At 42.0% G+C, this 17,295-nt stretch overlaps 1 protein-coding gene across 4 annotated transcripts in view; it reads left to right on the forward strand.

The window, feature by feature from the left end:
• The window catches only part of SLIT3 (slit guidance ligand 3), a 491,085-nt gene that overhangs the window by 418,099 nt on the left and 55,691 nt on the right, over window positions 1-17,295 (forward strand). For all 4 annotated transcript variants that reach the window (XM_063168563.1, XM_063168565.1, XM_063168564.1 and 1 more), the window contains one exon: window positions 14,916-15,013. In XM_063168563.1, coding sequence (XP_063024633.1) covers window positions 14,916-15,013 — 98 coding nt within the window. The remainder of the gene's footprint in view (window positions 1-14,915; window positions 15,014-17,295) is intronic.

Raw genomic sequence — 17,295 nt, forward strand, 5'->3', positions numbered from 1 at the left:
AGATATGTATCATGGAGCAGGTATCCAGGTTATTCTAAGTAAAAATGTGTTATGACCATATCTTCTCCTTTTGGCCCTCAGATTTTTGTTTGCTGGTTGTTCTTTTGGCTTTTTGCAGTATTCCTTATTCACTGGGATAGATTAGATAGAAAGTTACTGGGATAGATGCATTTATATTGCTGAAAGACATGTTTATGAAGGGAAGATTAATTAAAAAGAAAAATCCAGAATAACCCCCCAGTTTATCAGCACATTGTAGTCAGGACGCATCATTTTCCTTGGAGGGGTTTTGGTAAACACTTGATGTGACTCAGTTTAAACATCTCACAGAGCATCCAGCTCTTCTCCCTCCTCTCTCACACACTGTCTCAGGTGACATCAGTGTGGGAATGCAAAACCCAAAGCCACTGTGAGCCTGTGAGCACCAAGCTGCCAGCCAAGCGTGGCAAAGAGCAGGCATGGAGCAGGGTTTAAAAACACTGGCCAACAGTTCAGGCAGAATTGAATAAGCAAAAAAAAAAAAGAACTGTGTGTCTTTACCACAGGTTTTTGAATAAAAATGAAATATGAAAGGTCCAAATGCAAACCATATGAAAGCAGCACTCTATCTACCACGCAGTTCTCCACCAGAGATTCATGCTAATTCAATAACAATACCTTGCTTCCTTCTCACCAGCCAGCACCAAACAGCTCCATCCATCTGGAAGCTATTTCCCAGACCTTGATAAATTGCCCTAAATCTGCCCTCTCAGCATTTGTTTTTCCTTGTTTGATGTAGATTTTAAAAAAATCCTCTGTGGAAGAGTGCATCAATAAAGTGAAAAACCCACCCTTTTTCCAAATTCAAGCTGACGGCTTTGTAATGTTCCCTGTGAGGGGGCAGGCATTACAAGAGGCTTTGTGGGGCTCCTGTGCTCGTGCCAGCCTTCAGAAAAACACAGAAAGTCACCTCAGTGAGCAGCTGCCAGAGTGGTGCCTGATGGACCAGGACACTCTCTGCATTCTCCAAGCTTGTGGTCTGGTTTTTGCTGTCACACTGATGATGGTTCCATCTCTCACTTTTCATACTCACAGAGATGTTTTGGCTGTTGAATGTATGAATGTATACTTTGTGGGGCTTTTAGCAATTCCAGTGCTGCCCTTGATGGTTTGGGTAAGCTCAAAGCGAGATAAGTCATGGAACACCTGAGCCACGAGGGGCAAGGCTGAGCTGATAATGATCTTTGCTGCTGCTCTTGCCTTAAAATGGGTGATGAAAGTGCTTGCTGGAGATAAACCATGGCTGGCACAGTGCTGTTGTGGCTGTACTTTGGGGAAAGAGCCCCAAGGAATGGGGTATGGCACCTCCAGCATCTGGCAGGATCTCCAGGGTGCCACCAGTGCTGGCAGGAGCTGGCTCTCCATGTTACAAAAATCATGTTTTCATATTAAACACAGGCATAGGGGTCATTTTCCAGTGGGTTGCTTTTTTTCCTCTTCTCTACAGCATTCTTTGAATGGTGATTTAAATAATATGTGTGGTTTAGATTGTAAAGTCTGATTGTAAGTGGAGAGATGGAGCTTTCTCCTGCTGGAAATGCTGCTGGCCACCTGCAAAAGGCAGTGAGTGTGAGTGCAGCTGGGGCTGGGAAATAGATAACAGGAGCCCACCAGTTCACTGATTCTGTTGAGTGTGTGGCTTGTAACTATTCCCACTGATATTGCAAAACTGAGTTCATGGGTGTTGGAATTCAAGAGATTAATCATGTTTGCAATCAATAAACTATTGGAAAAAACTTCACTTGAATAACTGTAGCAAAAACTAGTGTGTTTGAAACCAACACACTGTGTATTTTGTCATTGCTTTATTCTGAAAATGCCTTTTTGGGGGTTTTTTGGCTGATTTTTGTCATTTATACTTTCTTTTTCTTAAAATTGAGTAGCAACAAATAAAGAATAATTTGCTTACTTTCAAATAGAATTACTTGTGAAACTGGGGAAATAGTCTAAAATGCATTTTTGTTTTGCCTGAAATGAAGGAACATTGCCAAGCCAGAACAGGAAGTGCAGTGCCTGCCTAGGAATGTGCTCTGATAGCTCAGGTAAAGGAGCCAGAGCTGCTGGCATGCAGATGTTTGTCACCTCTGGGTCCTGCTGGCACTGAAAGCTGTCTGAAATGGAAAGTGAAGATGGATAAATTTGGCACAGCTCACATCCCTCACTCCAGGCACCAGATGCTGCTGCATGTCTGTGCTAGAGCTGCTCTAAATTTTACCCAAATCTCTTCACCTCCCTGTTGAGTTCAGCCAGTGTCCTGACTTTTCCTGCAGACCTGCAGTGACTTGAGGGTTCAGGCAATTTCACCAATCATCCAGAATGACAGACACAATTGGAAAAATCCCGGGCAAAGCTCTTGGGCTTTGGAGAGACAGCATTGTTTGCAGCCAGACTCATGAGGTGGGAGGCATTACAGTGCAGTCAGAATGATATTTAGTGAGGAAGCTGGCTCCAAATTTCTGCTAGGAATCTGGCTCTTTCCCCCTCCCCACCCCCCACGCCTGCTTTTTGTCCCTGGAAACAAGTTTAGAAGTCCCAGAGCAGGATGTCTCTGGGAAATGGGGGATTCATACAAATCCCATTTTGTGCATTGGTAAAAAATTCAGTGCCAGCCCTTGAGGGGGTCAGTGCAGCTGAGGAGGAGCTGTGGCTGCTGACAGGAATTTTTCTCAGCACTGTCCCCGTGCCACAGGTGCTGCCCTGGCTGTACCCCTGGCTCCTGGGGTGCACTGGCCCTGCCTGTGCTTGGAGCAGGGGTTATTTATTTATTTATTTATTTATTTAAATAAATAAATAAATAAATAATATATAATATTATAATTATAATATATCAATATAATATAAATTGATATCATATAAATTGATATAAATTAATATAAATTGATATCATATAAATTGATATAAATTAATAATATAATATAATATAATATAATATAATATAATATAATATAATATAATATAATATAATATAATATAATATAATATAATATAAATTGATATAAATTAATATAATATAATAATATAATAGTTATATATTATATTATTATATTATATTAATTTATATTATTATATGATTGTATAATATAATATATATTAATATTATATATAGTATATATATAATATACTATATATAATATATAATATATAATATATATTAATGATATATGATAATAAATTTATTTGTTTAGATAAATTTGCACTTCACCACAGCGAGCTTTTGCAGCCTTACACCAATAATCTGTGAGAGCCCTGCAGCAGGGGCAGCCTGGGGAGGACTCAGCACAGAGCTCAGCGTGGCCGTGGGGTGTTTGCTCCCCTGGGGCTGACACAGACTGTTCCAACAGGGCAATGTCTCAGTGATGCTGACTTGGGTGGGGTTGGGTGGCTGTAACCCCGGGCAGGGTTTGGCTTTTGCTGTGCCTGGGTTGTCAGGCTGATCCTGTGTGCAGATGTAGCTCTGTGCTTTTGTTTTGGCTCTGTTAACACACATGGGTCCCCGTTATTGTGGGAAATTCAGGACTCCTGAAGAACTGGCTAATATGATTAAGCAGAAGCTGTTCATTGTTTACGTTACACCCATATTTCTAGATTCTACAAACTGCTAAGTACACACTTCTTGATTGGTGCCTTTGTCTTGCTCACTCATTCTCTGCCTGCATTTCTCAGAGTAATGATTGGTTACAGCCCAGGTGTTTCACAGTCCTCTGTTATCCAGTTCTTGCCATCTTGGTATTCTCTTTTTTTCTTAATTTAGCACAATTTATCTTTCAATAGTCTTGATGAATTCTTGAGGCTTTGCTAACAAACTTAGAAGCAGGCTGGCTGGTGCACCCTCGTGAATACATTGCAATACCCCACGTGCATCCCTCAGCAGACAAATAAAGGGAGAAGGAATTTAAAGGGACTCTAAGCATCCTCCTCTCTCTGCCCTGGGTCCCTTCTCTCCCAGGATCAGGGGACAGGCACTGCAATGTCAGCTCCATGCCAAGATTTGGTGTAGAAGAAATGAGTGCAGCAAAATGCTGTTTGTGTGAGGTGGTTCTGCCTTGCGCTTTCATTCTAATAAATTCTCCTGGAGTGTGTGTTAATGTGATCTGGGGTGTTGTTTTTTTTTTTTTTTTGTTTGATTGTTTTAGCCATACTGAAATTGCCTATTAATGAGTGTCAAAGAAGCATTTTCCACTCGTCGTAAAATAAAAGAGAAAGCCTTTAGGGATGAGAGGTAATGGGTGGCCACATAAAATGAGTAGATCTTTATTTATGTGTGGATTTTTAGGGCAAACACCAGTGTAAGCAGTAATTGATTATAATTTCATATAGAGCTCCTAGGGCAGGAAAAAAAATGCAGAAATCACAATATTTTCTTCAACGTGCTTATTCTGTAAAAATCTACCATGCAGCAGTCAGACTTGTGTTACCTGCTTTTTGTCCTTTCTGTTGTAGTAGGTGTAAAGAAAACAGAGATTTACATGTAGAAGAGCATAAAATGAGAGGCTTAGGGAGGGATTACTGCCCCAGTTGCTGGCTGAAGGCAGGAGCACACCCACCACAGGCCCTGTAAAAACCCACTCATGTACTGTGGCAGGCCCTAATGAGGGCTCTTAGCACTAAAGCCAGCTCTGAAGAAGGATTTTGATTTTTGTTGGGCCAGCAAGAAAGCAGATGTTGAGCAGCTTCAGGCATCCCCTGTGTTTGAGCAGTGCAGGGATGGGGAGCAGCACCCACAGGTGGGCACTGCCACCTCCATTCTCTTGTCAGTGTGGATTATTCCCACAGGTGGGCACTGCCACCTCCATTCTCTTGTCAGTGTGGATTATTCCCACAGGTGGGCACTGCCACCTCCATTCTCTTCTCAGTGTGGATTATTCCCACAGGTGGGCACTGACACCTCCATTCTCTTGTCAGTGTGGATTATTCCCACAGGTGGGCACTGCCACCTCCATTCTCTTGTCAGTGTGGATTATTCCCACAGGTGGGCACTGACACCTCCATTCTCTTGTCAGTGTGGATTATTCCCACAGGTGGGCACTGCCACATTCATTCTCTTGTCAGTGTGGATTATTCCCCCTCACTGTGGTTTTACTACTGTTTTCCTGCTCTAGTTCCAAATGAGTGACCAGACTTCCAATCTTTGTTTTCCCAGGGTAAAGGAGAAGTTTTTATTGGCATTTATTCTGAATTTCAGGCTCTGGTTCTTATGTTTGCCTGGTCCTGTTACACTAAATAAAAATCTTTCTTCCTCTGTGGTTTTTCTGCCTTTCAGGTGATTGCTGGTTCCTATAACTCTGCTTAATCAAGTTCTGTTTAACCAGATCTTAATTTTCTGCATCCCACCATTTCTGCATGATTGAAGCAGTTGACGTAGTTGGCCCCAGCTGAAAATCCTTATTGTAAATTTCCTTGTGATTTTCTGTCATCTGTTATCCTTGAGGCTTTCTTGGCTCTGAATGCACTCTATGAAATGGCTTTTGGGTTTCTTTTGTTGTCCAAGAACATGCGCAGAGATTGTCCTGGGAGGTTGATTGCCTTATTTTCTCCTTTCCTTGGGAGATGATGGAATTGATGAAGTTGCAATAAGCAGGCTAAGAAGAAAAGAAGAGTAAAGCCCCTCTTGTTAATAGAAATGATCTAATGCCAGACTCGTTTGGGAATTAGATTGGGATTAGATTAGTGTGTAGGGTAAATGCATAAACACTGCAGGTAAGGTTGTCCCAAAGCTCTCTGCCCCCCTGATCCCTGTGGGTTCATACTTCTGAGAGCCTCTGAAATAAATATTGTGCTCTTGCCTCACACAGTGGACATGCTTCACTTGTTTAGAAGTCTGTAAAATTCATGTGCATGTTTGATTCTGAAATCACTGAACCTGCCAGTCCAGCCCCCTATCAGATGGATTTCACAAAGGATTGCTGGTGTCTCTGAGCTGGGAAACCTTGCAGGGGAAGCTTTGCAGATCTTCCACAAGCCAAACAGATTACACTGACATTTCTGCTGAAATTGTGTGTATTTCAGTGAGAGACCTTTTATCTGTTGCAAACCAAATGCCTGCATCCTTAACAAACAGGGATGTGCCAGCAGAAGGTTCTTCCAAGGGACTGGGACTCTTCCAGCATCCTCAGCTCTATTTATTTCAGAAACCCAGCGAGCTTTTTGGAGAGATTTTTTTAATCACATAATCTCTGCCTCATGTTAGGCTTCATTGGGTTTCTGTTTGTAATGTGTGCTCCTCTCCAGGCAGGCTGTTCAGTAGCTCAAGCATTAGGCATAGTTAATCTAAAATACAACAATTATATGTTATTTCTATTTCTTAAATCATATTGACAGTATTTTTGCTATCTATACAAATGTCCAGTCTTTATAACTTTCTCTACAGAGTTCACATTGAAAAAGAGGCCCTGACTTTGGATAGCCTGAAAGGGAAAGTTTTATTGTCACTGCAAAATGTACTTTAAAATAAATAGGCACTTAAGTATTTTGAAGGTACTTAAAACACTGTTCTCATTCATGAATAGAGACTGCATAGGAAATATTCAGTGTTGGATTTGCATCAAATATATTGCATTGTATATATACAACCCTCAGCAAAATTAACTCTTTTCAGCATCCCTAATTTTCTTCTGCATCTCCCAAAATGTTCACACAATGGTCTGGATCAGTCAGTTGTAACCTTGGAAGCTCTAGAGCACCTGTCCCATCCAGTTTGGCACCTCTGGACTCATTTCAGACATGTGCTGTGTGAATTGACTGCTGATGGATTAATGACATATCTCCTGTCATTGATTAAAAGCCTAAAAGACCATTGAAACACAAAGTGCTCATGTAGGGAGAGGTTTGGAAGGGCAATCAGGATTTGCATGGTAATTAATATAATTACAAAATAAACCTCAAATGTCCACTGAGAATTAAATTCCACACCCAAGGGAAAAGAACCAGAGTTTTTAAAAAATATAATATGATGAATCCTTGCACTTTGACTTTGACAGGTATATTCTTGATTACTAGCTGGAGAGGTAATGGAAGGTGTGTTATACCCTGGAGGGTCATAAATCTTTCTGATTGAAATAAAATGAGGCTTAAGAGAGCAGAGTTTGCCTAATTTGCTATAAATTGACAATTGTGATTTATTAACAAGGACAAGGAAGTCACGAAGAAGTGCTGCTGCCATGGCCAATTATTGTTTAATCAGATGCCAGATGAAGCTAGACTGACATAGGACATAACTATATAGTGGCTTTTAAATATTGTCTATATTTTTACTTCTGATAGTAACACTGAGAAAGTTTGCAGAGGGAGCTAAATCAGCTGAGTGTTGGGAGGGGCAGCACAAGAACAACATCAGGGTCCCTTGTTTTCACAACCTGCTTTCTGTGCCATTTAACAAATAGTATTTCTCATGTTTATGAGCAGCAGGCAACTCTGTTGCGGTATGGACGTGTCAGTGTAAGTACACCTGAGTAAACAGAGATGCTGAACTGAAAAAATAATTCAGATTGTTCTAGGTAAACTCGGATTTCTATTAAAAAACTTCTATTCCAAACTAGAGGTGGATGAAATTAATTGTTTTTTCAGGTTAAATTAATTGGCTTCTGAACAGCAGTCCTCAGAAGGCACATTTTTATTACCCCATTGGGATGGGAGACTGAAGAGAAAGAATTAATCCATCCCCAGTGTGAGTGAGGATTCATCCCCGAGGTGTGGGTCTCTATAGCAAGGTCTGTGCTCAGAAGGAGGAGTCACAAGATTTTTGTGAACAGCACATGATCAAAATCTCTCAACTTCCACCTGGCAATCTGAAAGCAGTCTGATCCAAAATTGCTGTGATATTTCCCGTGCCTTGCCAAATAATTTGTATATATGCCTGAGCAGATGGATCTAACACAGGCCCTGCCAGCTCTGCTGCTTGTTTGACCTTGCCAATGAGCATCAGATGCAACTTTTCCAGATTGAGGCTTAGCCACTGTGTCCATGGCCAGAAAGAGCCGAAACAAGGAAAATAGTTTCACCTGGATCTGCTGAAGAGCTTCCCACTCCTGTGTGTGTGGCTAGCAGGGTGTCAGCTGTCTGCATGAATCTCAATATCAGATATCTGGGTCTGAATATCAGTTTCACTGGTAAAGTAACACTCCTTCCCAATGCCGTGCTGTTTAGCCCTTCCTTTAAAAGAATTTAAGTCAATTTTACATTTGGAAGTCAGTTCCATTCTTCACACAGTTTACACCTCTAATTATTTGGTAGCAAATGATATTTGAAACTCACTGGTAAAGTAACACTCCTTCCCAATGCTGTGCTGTTTAGCCCTTCCTTTAAAAGAATTTAAGTCAACTTTACATTTGGAAGTCAGTTCCATTCCTCACACAGCTTACAACATCTCCAATTATTTGGTAGCATTCCCTTCCCCAAGCTGTGTTTGCAGGGATCCATCCAGTCCTTCATGCTGCAGTTAGCCCCACATGCCCTGCTTGCTTCCATAGCTGCTGTCAGCCTTGCAGTACATGTAAAACTTCTTTTTATGATCCCATTATAGCAAATACTGGGTTTCCCAGCCTTGAAAGGCTCTGAAATATACAACCATGAATAGAACTTGAGAGAATTTTTCCTACCAAACTTGTAACTTAGCATGTTGGCTGTGAGGCTGAATTTATGGTATCGTGTTTCCTCGGTCAATTATGCAAAATTCTTCTTGTTTCTTCTTTGTATTTATTGCTGCTGAATGTGTTTATTACAGGGAAAACTGCTGAATGCCTCATTCTTTTTTCCCAGCTTAATTTTCTAGTGGAATTGAAGTTTATGTGCTAAAACTTTGTTCATGAGACATCACATTCCCTTCATGCCCTGGAAAATTTCAATTTACCCTCTCATTTTGACTATTTTTGGCAGAGGGATAAAGATTTCAAGTGGTGAAAGAAGTGACTGGTAAAAATGCTCTTAGGTCAAAATTAGCATGAGTCTATACCTTATTGGATGGCTGCATGGCACACCTTCAGGAAAACCTGTGATCAAAATTCAAAATTCTCACTTTACTAAGCATGGAAGAAGTAAAGCTCAAAGGAAAAAACTGCATTCAGAAGTTCAAACTGAATTCTCTTTCTGTGCTGGGTGTCTATGTCTTTTGTTTCTTCTGGATTTTTCCCCTCTCCTTACCTCTTGTCCTATCCCATCTCATTTTTTTCACACAAAGCATCAGGAAATTATTGTTGCACACCACTTTTATCCCTTCTCTCTGCTGTTGGACCTTGCAGGTCTGAATTTAAGGGGAAGTCCCACTGGCACATCCAGGTGTAGCAACACTCAGGTGTGTGTATCAACCTAGATCAGAATAATTCAGAAAATGATAAAATCCTTGCCACACTGTGGGAGCAGAGCACAGCTCAACAAAGTGGCTGCAAGCATCCATTTATTCTCCATTTCCCAGGATGAGGATGTTGAAATGTTAAAGCTGGCAGATACTTGTAGGCTGGAATAACATTCCTGGGGATGCTCATGGAACACAGTGTTCTTCTCAGTTATCATCCTGTGCATTTTCCTTCCAGCCTGTCATGAACTGGAAGATTTACTAGGCCTTTTCCTTTAATGTAATGGTTTCTTATTAACTTCTGACCAGGAAACCCATAAGACAAGTGTTTAAATATTTGTGAGACTGAGACTTGGATGTGGATGCATTTCTCCCACAATTAGGAATGTAAAGGACAGAGTGTGCAACACAGTGTCTTTGTAGATGTAATTTTGTCTGTTTTCCCTAAAAGCTTTAGCTGTATTTAGACCTTGATAATTAAGTTGTTTATGAAAATTTCCTGGTTCTTAATTTAAAGTCTCTATCAACTATATTTGTCTTCATTTAGTATTTTTGCTAAACACATGAATGCCACCATCTGTTCTCCACATACACCATCTAACTAAAATTTATTATGAGCACATTGTATGTTGTTAACAAGTCGAATAAACTTTGGTATTTCTGTTGTAGAGCTCATTTTTCCAGCATGCTGTGAAACAGTGTAGTCATTGAACAGGGCTGTAATTAGCTGCAAAGAGCTCTCCCTCTTCACAAACCAGTGGGGCTGGACAGATTCCTGCCTGTCTGCAGGTGCCTCCCTGCCTGCCTGGGTCGTGTTTCTCCTGCAGTGATGGTTTTGCACACCAGGAGGTTTCCACCTTCTGCCTGTGCTGTGGTGGGGTTTCCACCCCTTATCTGTGCCCTGCTGTTGATAAAACAGGAGAAGGATCACATTGGGATGGACAGAGTTCCAACCTCTGCCACGTGGATGTGAATGAAACTCTTGGTCTACACAGACAATGCTGATTCTTGAAAATTAATTGAAAAAAAATTATTTCAGTGGCTGAATCAGTGTCAAGGCAAGTGAGTGCCTTTTTTACTCTATTATCCCTTGTTCTTCCTGCTGAGAGTTCTTATTAGGTTTTGCTACTTGTTACGGGGTGTTTTATTGATCATGATATAATGTTCCCAGTATTGGATCCTTGTAAAAGCTGGAATTTGGCACAGCAGTGCTGAGGAACAGCTTGTAGATACAGCAATGCCCAGTATGGGTAATTTCAAACAAAAAAATTATTCTTTCTAGGTATGGTGACTAGTTCTGTTCTCATTCACTGAAACATGGAGCTGGAGCAGCCCAGATTAAGTCTGGACCAGCTGAGGTATTTCAGGTTCAAAAGGACAGCTGGACTCTGATATACATCTTGTAATAAGTTGCAGAAATTTCCTGTTTCAATGCCTAAACCTTTCCACTCCTACAGAAAATTAGAGAAAATATATAAAAGTGTTTTGGATCTGATGCCTTCCTATCAGACTAGACAAAAATTTATTGTATCCTAAAAAAGCTCTAGAAGTAAAATATGGCACACACAGGGACCTTCATCCTCTTTCTGTGCATTGCTGAGACAGTCCTATCTTCTTGCCTGTCCTTGAAACAAGTCTGCACCTCTATTTCTGCTTCAGACCTCATTAAAAGGCTCTTTAGTCTTGAAGCAATAGACAATATTCTCCTTTGTAACAATAGTTATTTCCAGGCAATGTAACTCAAGGAGTATTTCCCAACTCGCAGATAAATTAATTTTAGTGATGCTTGACAGCAATTCCATTTTTCCAGTAAGAAGTCTTACAGTAAATTGAGACTGGAGAATTGCGTTATTCATTTGAAAGATGTTTCTAGAATGTCTTTAGGCTCTTCTGGGTAGTGACAGCCTCATACAGAAATGAAATGGCCTTGCTTTGTGCAGATTTATTAGTACCACTATTTTCTGCAGTTTCTCTCCTCTCAGAGTTCCTTGTTTTCCAAAGTCTTCCTTGTTAGAGAAGTTGTGCTTGTTTTGTGGGCTTGCTATTGATAAAGTCAGCTCTGAGAAGATGACCCTCAGAGAAGGATTAAATATTGTTTGCCCATTTATTACAATGAGTAAACTGAGTCAGAGAGACTCTAATTTTCTTAAAGCCACATAGCAACTCATTGTTGCAATTTCCTTATTCAGCAGCACATTCTGATAGGTTTCCATGCTGCCTGAGGCCCAAAAAGCCAATAATTCAGCCATGTTCAGTACAGAAATGAGAGCAGAATTTGTCATGCAAAACTTCATGTGCCAGTGCAAGAGACTGAAGGGGCCTTGCTCTCATTTTAACATTTATCTCTATTAAATTTTTACAAGAACATTCAAATTAATCTGAGTAATTATAGTGGAAGTGATGGGCCTGTTTTACATGGTGTTCAACTGTGACAAAAACCTTCAGAAAAACAGATGCTTTGCTGCTTGCTCTGCTTGGCTGCCAGGGGTTTAATATTTTAATGATACAGGGGTGAAGAGTTTGCATGAAATAGAAGTAGCTGATGTTAGTGAAGTACCTATATAACAATCAATTCTCCAGGGACACAGGAAAAGTATAAAAGTGAAGCTTCCAGCTTCACTACAAGAAGGTGATGAACTGTCACCATGATATTTTCTGAAATATCCCTTCCCCAGGATTTCTTCTCCTGGGAAGCTGAGAAGCCTCAGAAAAGAATGAAATCATTAATTATGTGATTGCTTGGAATGAGGTCTGGAAATCGTTTACCAAGAGGTGCATCCTTGATTGGTTCCATGTAAATTGTTTTTAATTCATGACCAATCACCATCAGCTGTGTGAGACTGAGGAGTCAGGAGCTTTCAGTATCATTCTTGTTTAGCTTTCTGAAGTATCCTTTCTCTTTCTGTAGTATAGTTTTTGTGTATAATTTCTTTGAATAGAATAGGATAGAGTAGAGTAGAGTAGAGTAGAACAGAGCAGAATACTAAATCAGCCTTCTGAGAACTTGGAATTCAGATTCTCATCTCTCACTTCATCCTGGGGATCTCACAACACCCCAGTGAGCAGCCAGGACTCAGGGCACAGATGGAGGAGGGATGGGCAATGCTGGAGCAGGGTGGATCAGTGTCACCGTTCCACGGTCGCATCCGCAAAGCGCCGTGGGCCGCATGGTGCCAAAATAAAACCTGCAGGAGCTTCCCTCAGCTCCATCCCAATCCTTGCCTGAGACATTTGGGATCTCAGATGGAGGAGGACAGGCTGCTTGGCACACAGGGCACGGATGGAGCTGAGTTTCTGTGCCAGGCCTTGGGCGAGCGCCGTGCGTGCTGCTGGCACTGCTGTGTGGGGATGGACTCACTGCCAGCCACGGTGCCCAGGGCTCTCTGGTGGCCTTTGGGACATGAACTCACTGCCAGGCATGGTGGCCAGGGCTCTCTGGTGGCCTTTGGAAGTGTTTCTCTCCTGATACAGCCATGGAGAAGTCTGTCCCTCCTGTATTTGCAGGAATTTTAAAATGCAAAGCTGCATCTCCTCACTCTGGGGAATGCTGGAGACAGAGCCTCAGGAAATACAGCTTTGTTAACAAAGCTCCTCTGTGGTGTTGGATGAAATTATAATATAAAATGCATAATATATGTATGTATCTACATATTGCTGGAGGCCAATAGTATGAGGCTCAATAAGGTCCAGTGCTGGGGCCTGTCCTTGGGGCACAGCACGCCCTGCAGCTCCAGGCTGGGGGCAGAGGGGATGGAAAGCTGCCAGGCAGGAAAGAACCAGGAGGAGCTGGTCTCCAGAGGCTGAACATGACCCCATGTGCCCAGGTGGGCCTGTACCAGAAACAGATTGTCTCCCTGTACTCAGCTCTGGTGAGGCCACACCTCGAGTGCTGTGTCCAGCTCTGGCCACCATCACTGCAAGACACTGAGGGGCTGGAGCGTGTCCAGAGAAGGGAATGGAGCTGGGAAAGGGTCTGGACAGTCCCCAAGAGTGGCTGAGGGATCTGGGGTGTCCAGCCTAGAAAAAAGGAGGCTCAGGGGGGACCTGCTCACTCTCCACAAGTCCCTGATGACAGGAGGGTGCAGCCAGGTGGGGGTCAGGCAATGGAACAAGAGGAAATGGCCTCAAGCTGTGCCAGGGAAGGTTCAGGTTGGATTATCAGGAAAATCTTCACTGAAATGGTTGCTAGGCATTGGAATGAACTGCCTCAGAAGGGGTTGATGATCCCAGAAACAGCTGGTGTGGCACTTGGTTTCTCTGGTCTGGTTGTCACAGTGAGGATCAGACAAAGTTTGGGTTTGATCCTGTAGGTCTTTTCCAGCCTAGTGATTCTGTGATAATCAGTGTGCCTCACTTCTTCACAAAGACTCCTCTGTTCTTCACATGATGGCCACATGTCCTGCCTGCTCTGTGCTGAAGTACTGAAGCTTTCAGTGGTATTTGGAGGACTGACCCATAGGACATGTGAGGAACAGCCAAGCACCAGGAGTGGACAGACCACATCAATTGAACCCTTTACTAAAGTTCACACTCATAAGCTGATTTGAGTTTTTTATGCGTTGGTTTGGCTTAAAAATGCACCAATTTCAAGATAAGCACTCTAGAGACAAATTAAGACAAAAAACCAGCTACCTGGACTGAATTATTGTATCTCCCAAGATATTTTTCTCCTCTTAACTAAAGTAATCTACCAACTTTCCATCAGATCAGCTGGCAGAGGTCCACTGCTAGCAGGACCTTCAGCAGGAAGAGCACAGTGATCCGTTGAACTTCTTGTGATTGCTCAGATCCTTTGAGTATTGAGGTTTTTGGGTGGCTCCACTCCACCCTACTGTGTCAACAACTGAAAAGCAAAACCAAGCTCTTCAATGTATTTGCCAGTTTTACAAATAGCTTGTACTCATCAGCAGAATATAATGAGGAGAGAAATATGTTTATGCCTTGAAGGGTCAGTAAAAGGTCAGTAGCAGTGGAGGTGGCTCAGGCTGGTGACATTCAGTCAGAACTGAGGCGTGTTCTAGCAAAATCTTAAAGAATGGAACTGAGTCAGTGATGAACTCTTGGTGTGCTTTGTGCAGAAATTCAAGCTCAGCTCTGAGCACACCAAGGGCCTCTCCCCTGTGGTTCTGACCCTGGTAACGAGCAGCCTGTGCTGCTGCAGGGTTTAACTGAGAGCCTGGTGAGTGCACTTGGTGAGTGCTGACTCCACGTGGGCTTGTGCTCACTGTGTGTGGCCTTCTGCTTACCTCTGGTCCTGAGTCATTCTCTTCATTGTAGCTAACATTGAAGTGTGTTGGAGTGATGGTTTTCAGCTGTTTCCTTAAAACACTCCAGTGAAAGAGTTCATTACAGTCTTGAACCTGAAGTGATGCTGAGGTACCCACCAGTCCCATTGGATAAAGCAGCTGCCCTGCCAAATTCTCACTGAAGTAATGAATAAATCTGATCATCAATAAAGAACATTAGGGGATGTTGTGGGTCTGAAGACCACAGACCTCTTGTAAGTGGTGCCACAAGTAGAGTGAAGGAACAAGAGACACTGATAACTTGAGTCTTACTAACATTGTTTCTTTTGAATTTTCCCAAACAGGGTCGAGACTGCAGTGTGCCCATTAATTCCTGCATTCAGAATCCATGTCAGAATGGAGGGACCTGCCACCTCACAGAGGCAAATAAAGATGGATTCAGGTAGTAGCACAAAGTTCATTTAAAACGAGATGATAAAATTTAATGTGTTTCTGCTTTGCATTAATGAACTGTAATGGCTGCTTTATAGAAACTGCTGCATGTGGCATTTCCATTTGCCATACTAAACTATTGCTTTGGTTTCCTTGGTGTGACATATCATTTCCTGTGAAACAGGCCTCCTGATTTCCTCATAATGCAATATACATTTAAGAGCTTTTGAGCAGTCTCTATGTTCTGCATTGTGTTATCTGTATCCTAATTTTCCTTGGGGCATTTCAGGCTCACATCTAAGCTGTTTTTGTATTTGTAAAGTGAGCATCTGTTGCTTGACAGCCAGATCCAAAATGTTTTCATACTGAAGAATCTTGCAGACAAACAGGCTTTAAAGAAACAATTAAAAAGCACGGGGGGATTGTCACATCTTAAGCATTGTGCTGCAAGAGAATAACCTCTGCAGCTGGATATTGTGGATTTCAGTTTGCCCATATAACAAAGATGTAGCATAGGTGGGGATGCTCTGAGAGAAGTCCAGAAATTTTAATAAGATAGCTGGGAGATCTGCACTGCTGCAGGCACTACTTCACAGCTAAGAAAATACAAGTCTGAGGCTTTGGTCACTGGTTGTCATTCAAGTTGATAGAAAGTTTCTTTGTAAAAAAGAGCTGCTACAATTTTCATAGATTTGCTCCTCCACATTTGTGCTGTTTCTTGCAAAAGAAGAAGCAGTAAACCGAACAAGTGCCCCAATGCTTCTCTCTGTGCCCACCCTCAATAATTCCCTGATTCCAGAAGCAGATGCAGCACATGGCAGGACAGAGGACACTGCTTCTGGTCACTGATGTACACAGCTTTTTCCAGCTTGTGCCAATGTAAAACTGCACCACATTAGAATATCTGGAGTTTGTCACTCAGTACCCATTTTTCGAAAATATAGCTGATACTAAAAATGCAGTAGTAAAACATTTTATAATATCCATAATACTAGAATGAGAGCCTTCCACATGTATTTTGGATTGGGTTTTTCTTTAGCATTTATGTTTTGTTCTGTGGTAGCAGATAAAGAGTTTTGAATGGCCTGAATTGAGAGCTACTTCTGCATTTCTCTCATGAATTGAATGAATTTTACAATTTCAGAGGCTTTGCCTCAGTTCCAAATAAGCATTGTTTTTGAGATCCTTTATAAAACTGCAGGGGTGGTTTTGTTGCTGAACAACATTCGAGGCTTTATAGGGAAGGATTCTGCTTTTTATAGTTATTTATATAGTTTCAGTTGGTCTAATAAAAGACACATAAAACCATATCTCATCAAAACCCTGCTGCATGAAATTGAATGTTCAGCATATGCACTGCTCCATTTTCTCCTTGTTTTTAATTCAGTCAGTCCATAACCTCTGTGGCTCTGCAGGACTGTGGAGCTTTAGCATGGCTTTGGGAAATGTGGTGTGGAGATGGAACAGAGTGACAAGGAAGATGCAGAAACATTTAAGATTGAACTTGGTTAGTTGGGTTGGGTTTTTTGGTGGGAAATCTCTCCAGTGGATGGCAGCAGTTAGAGTTTTGTAAATTGTGTTCACCAGGATGGGAAAATGCTGCCCTGCATTATGTGCTGTGAGGAAGCGGATGTCAGAAACATTTTCATGAGAGGCCTCCTTGGATTTTTTTTTGTTGTGTGGCCTGTAAAAGAAATTATATCTTCTGTATATTCTCTTCCCTAGGGAAATATATTCATACACAAGCCCCGCTGCCAAACTTGTCAAATCTTTACTCTTGTAAAAAGGAAACTTAAGCCAAAGTTCTCTCCCTGTGAAATGCCAAGCCGTTTAACTCTCAAGTTTCTGTGGCCTTCGACAAGAAAATTACCATTTGAAATAATGCTAAGGTGGTGATGTTCCCCCCAAAGACAGGAAGCTCTTAGTTATGACTGAGATTCCAGCCCAAGGCCCCCGCTGTGCCTGGTGCCCACAAGGGCTGTCAGCAGCAGGGGCTGAGCACTCAGGTTTGCTGGAATGGCAGATCCTGGTGGGACAGCAAGGGCAAAGGTTCAGCTGCAGTTACCCCCTCCTCTTCTACCCTTGCACTTTTTCAATCCTGAATCATTTTCATATTCCCCTCCTTCTAGTAGGGGTGACCTCTTCGTTGAGGAATAGATAAGTGACACGGGGTGGCTCAGAGGAGTGGAAATGTGAAGTTCTTCTGTGGTATTTTCTGGGGTCCCCGTTGTTGGAAGGAAAGATGAATCTGACTCCATGTTCTTAGAAGGCTTCTATTCTATTCTATTCTAT

This window comes from Melospiza melodia, chromosome 14, assembly GCF_035770615.1.
Source record: "Melospiza melodia melodia isolate bMelMel2 chromosome 14, bMelMel2.pri, whole genome shotgun sequence".
NCBI lineage: Eukaryota > Metazoa > Chordata > Aves > Passeriformes > Passerellidae > Melospiza > Melospiza melodia.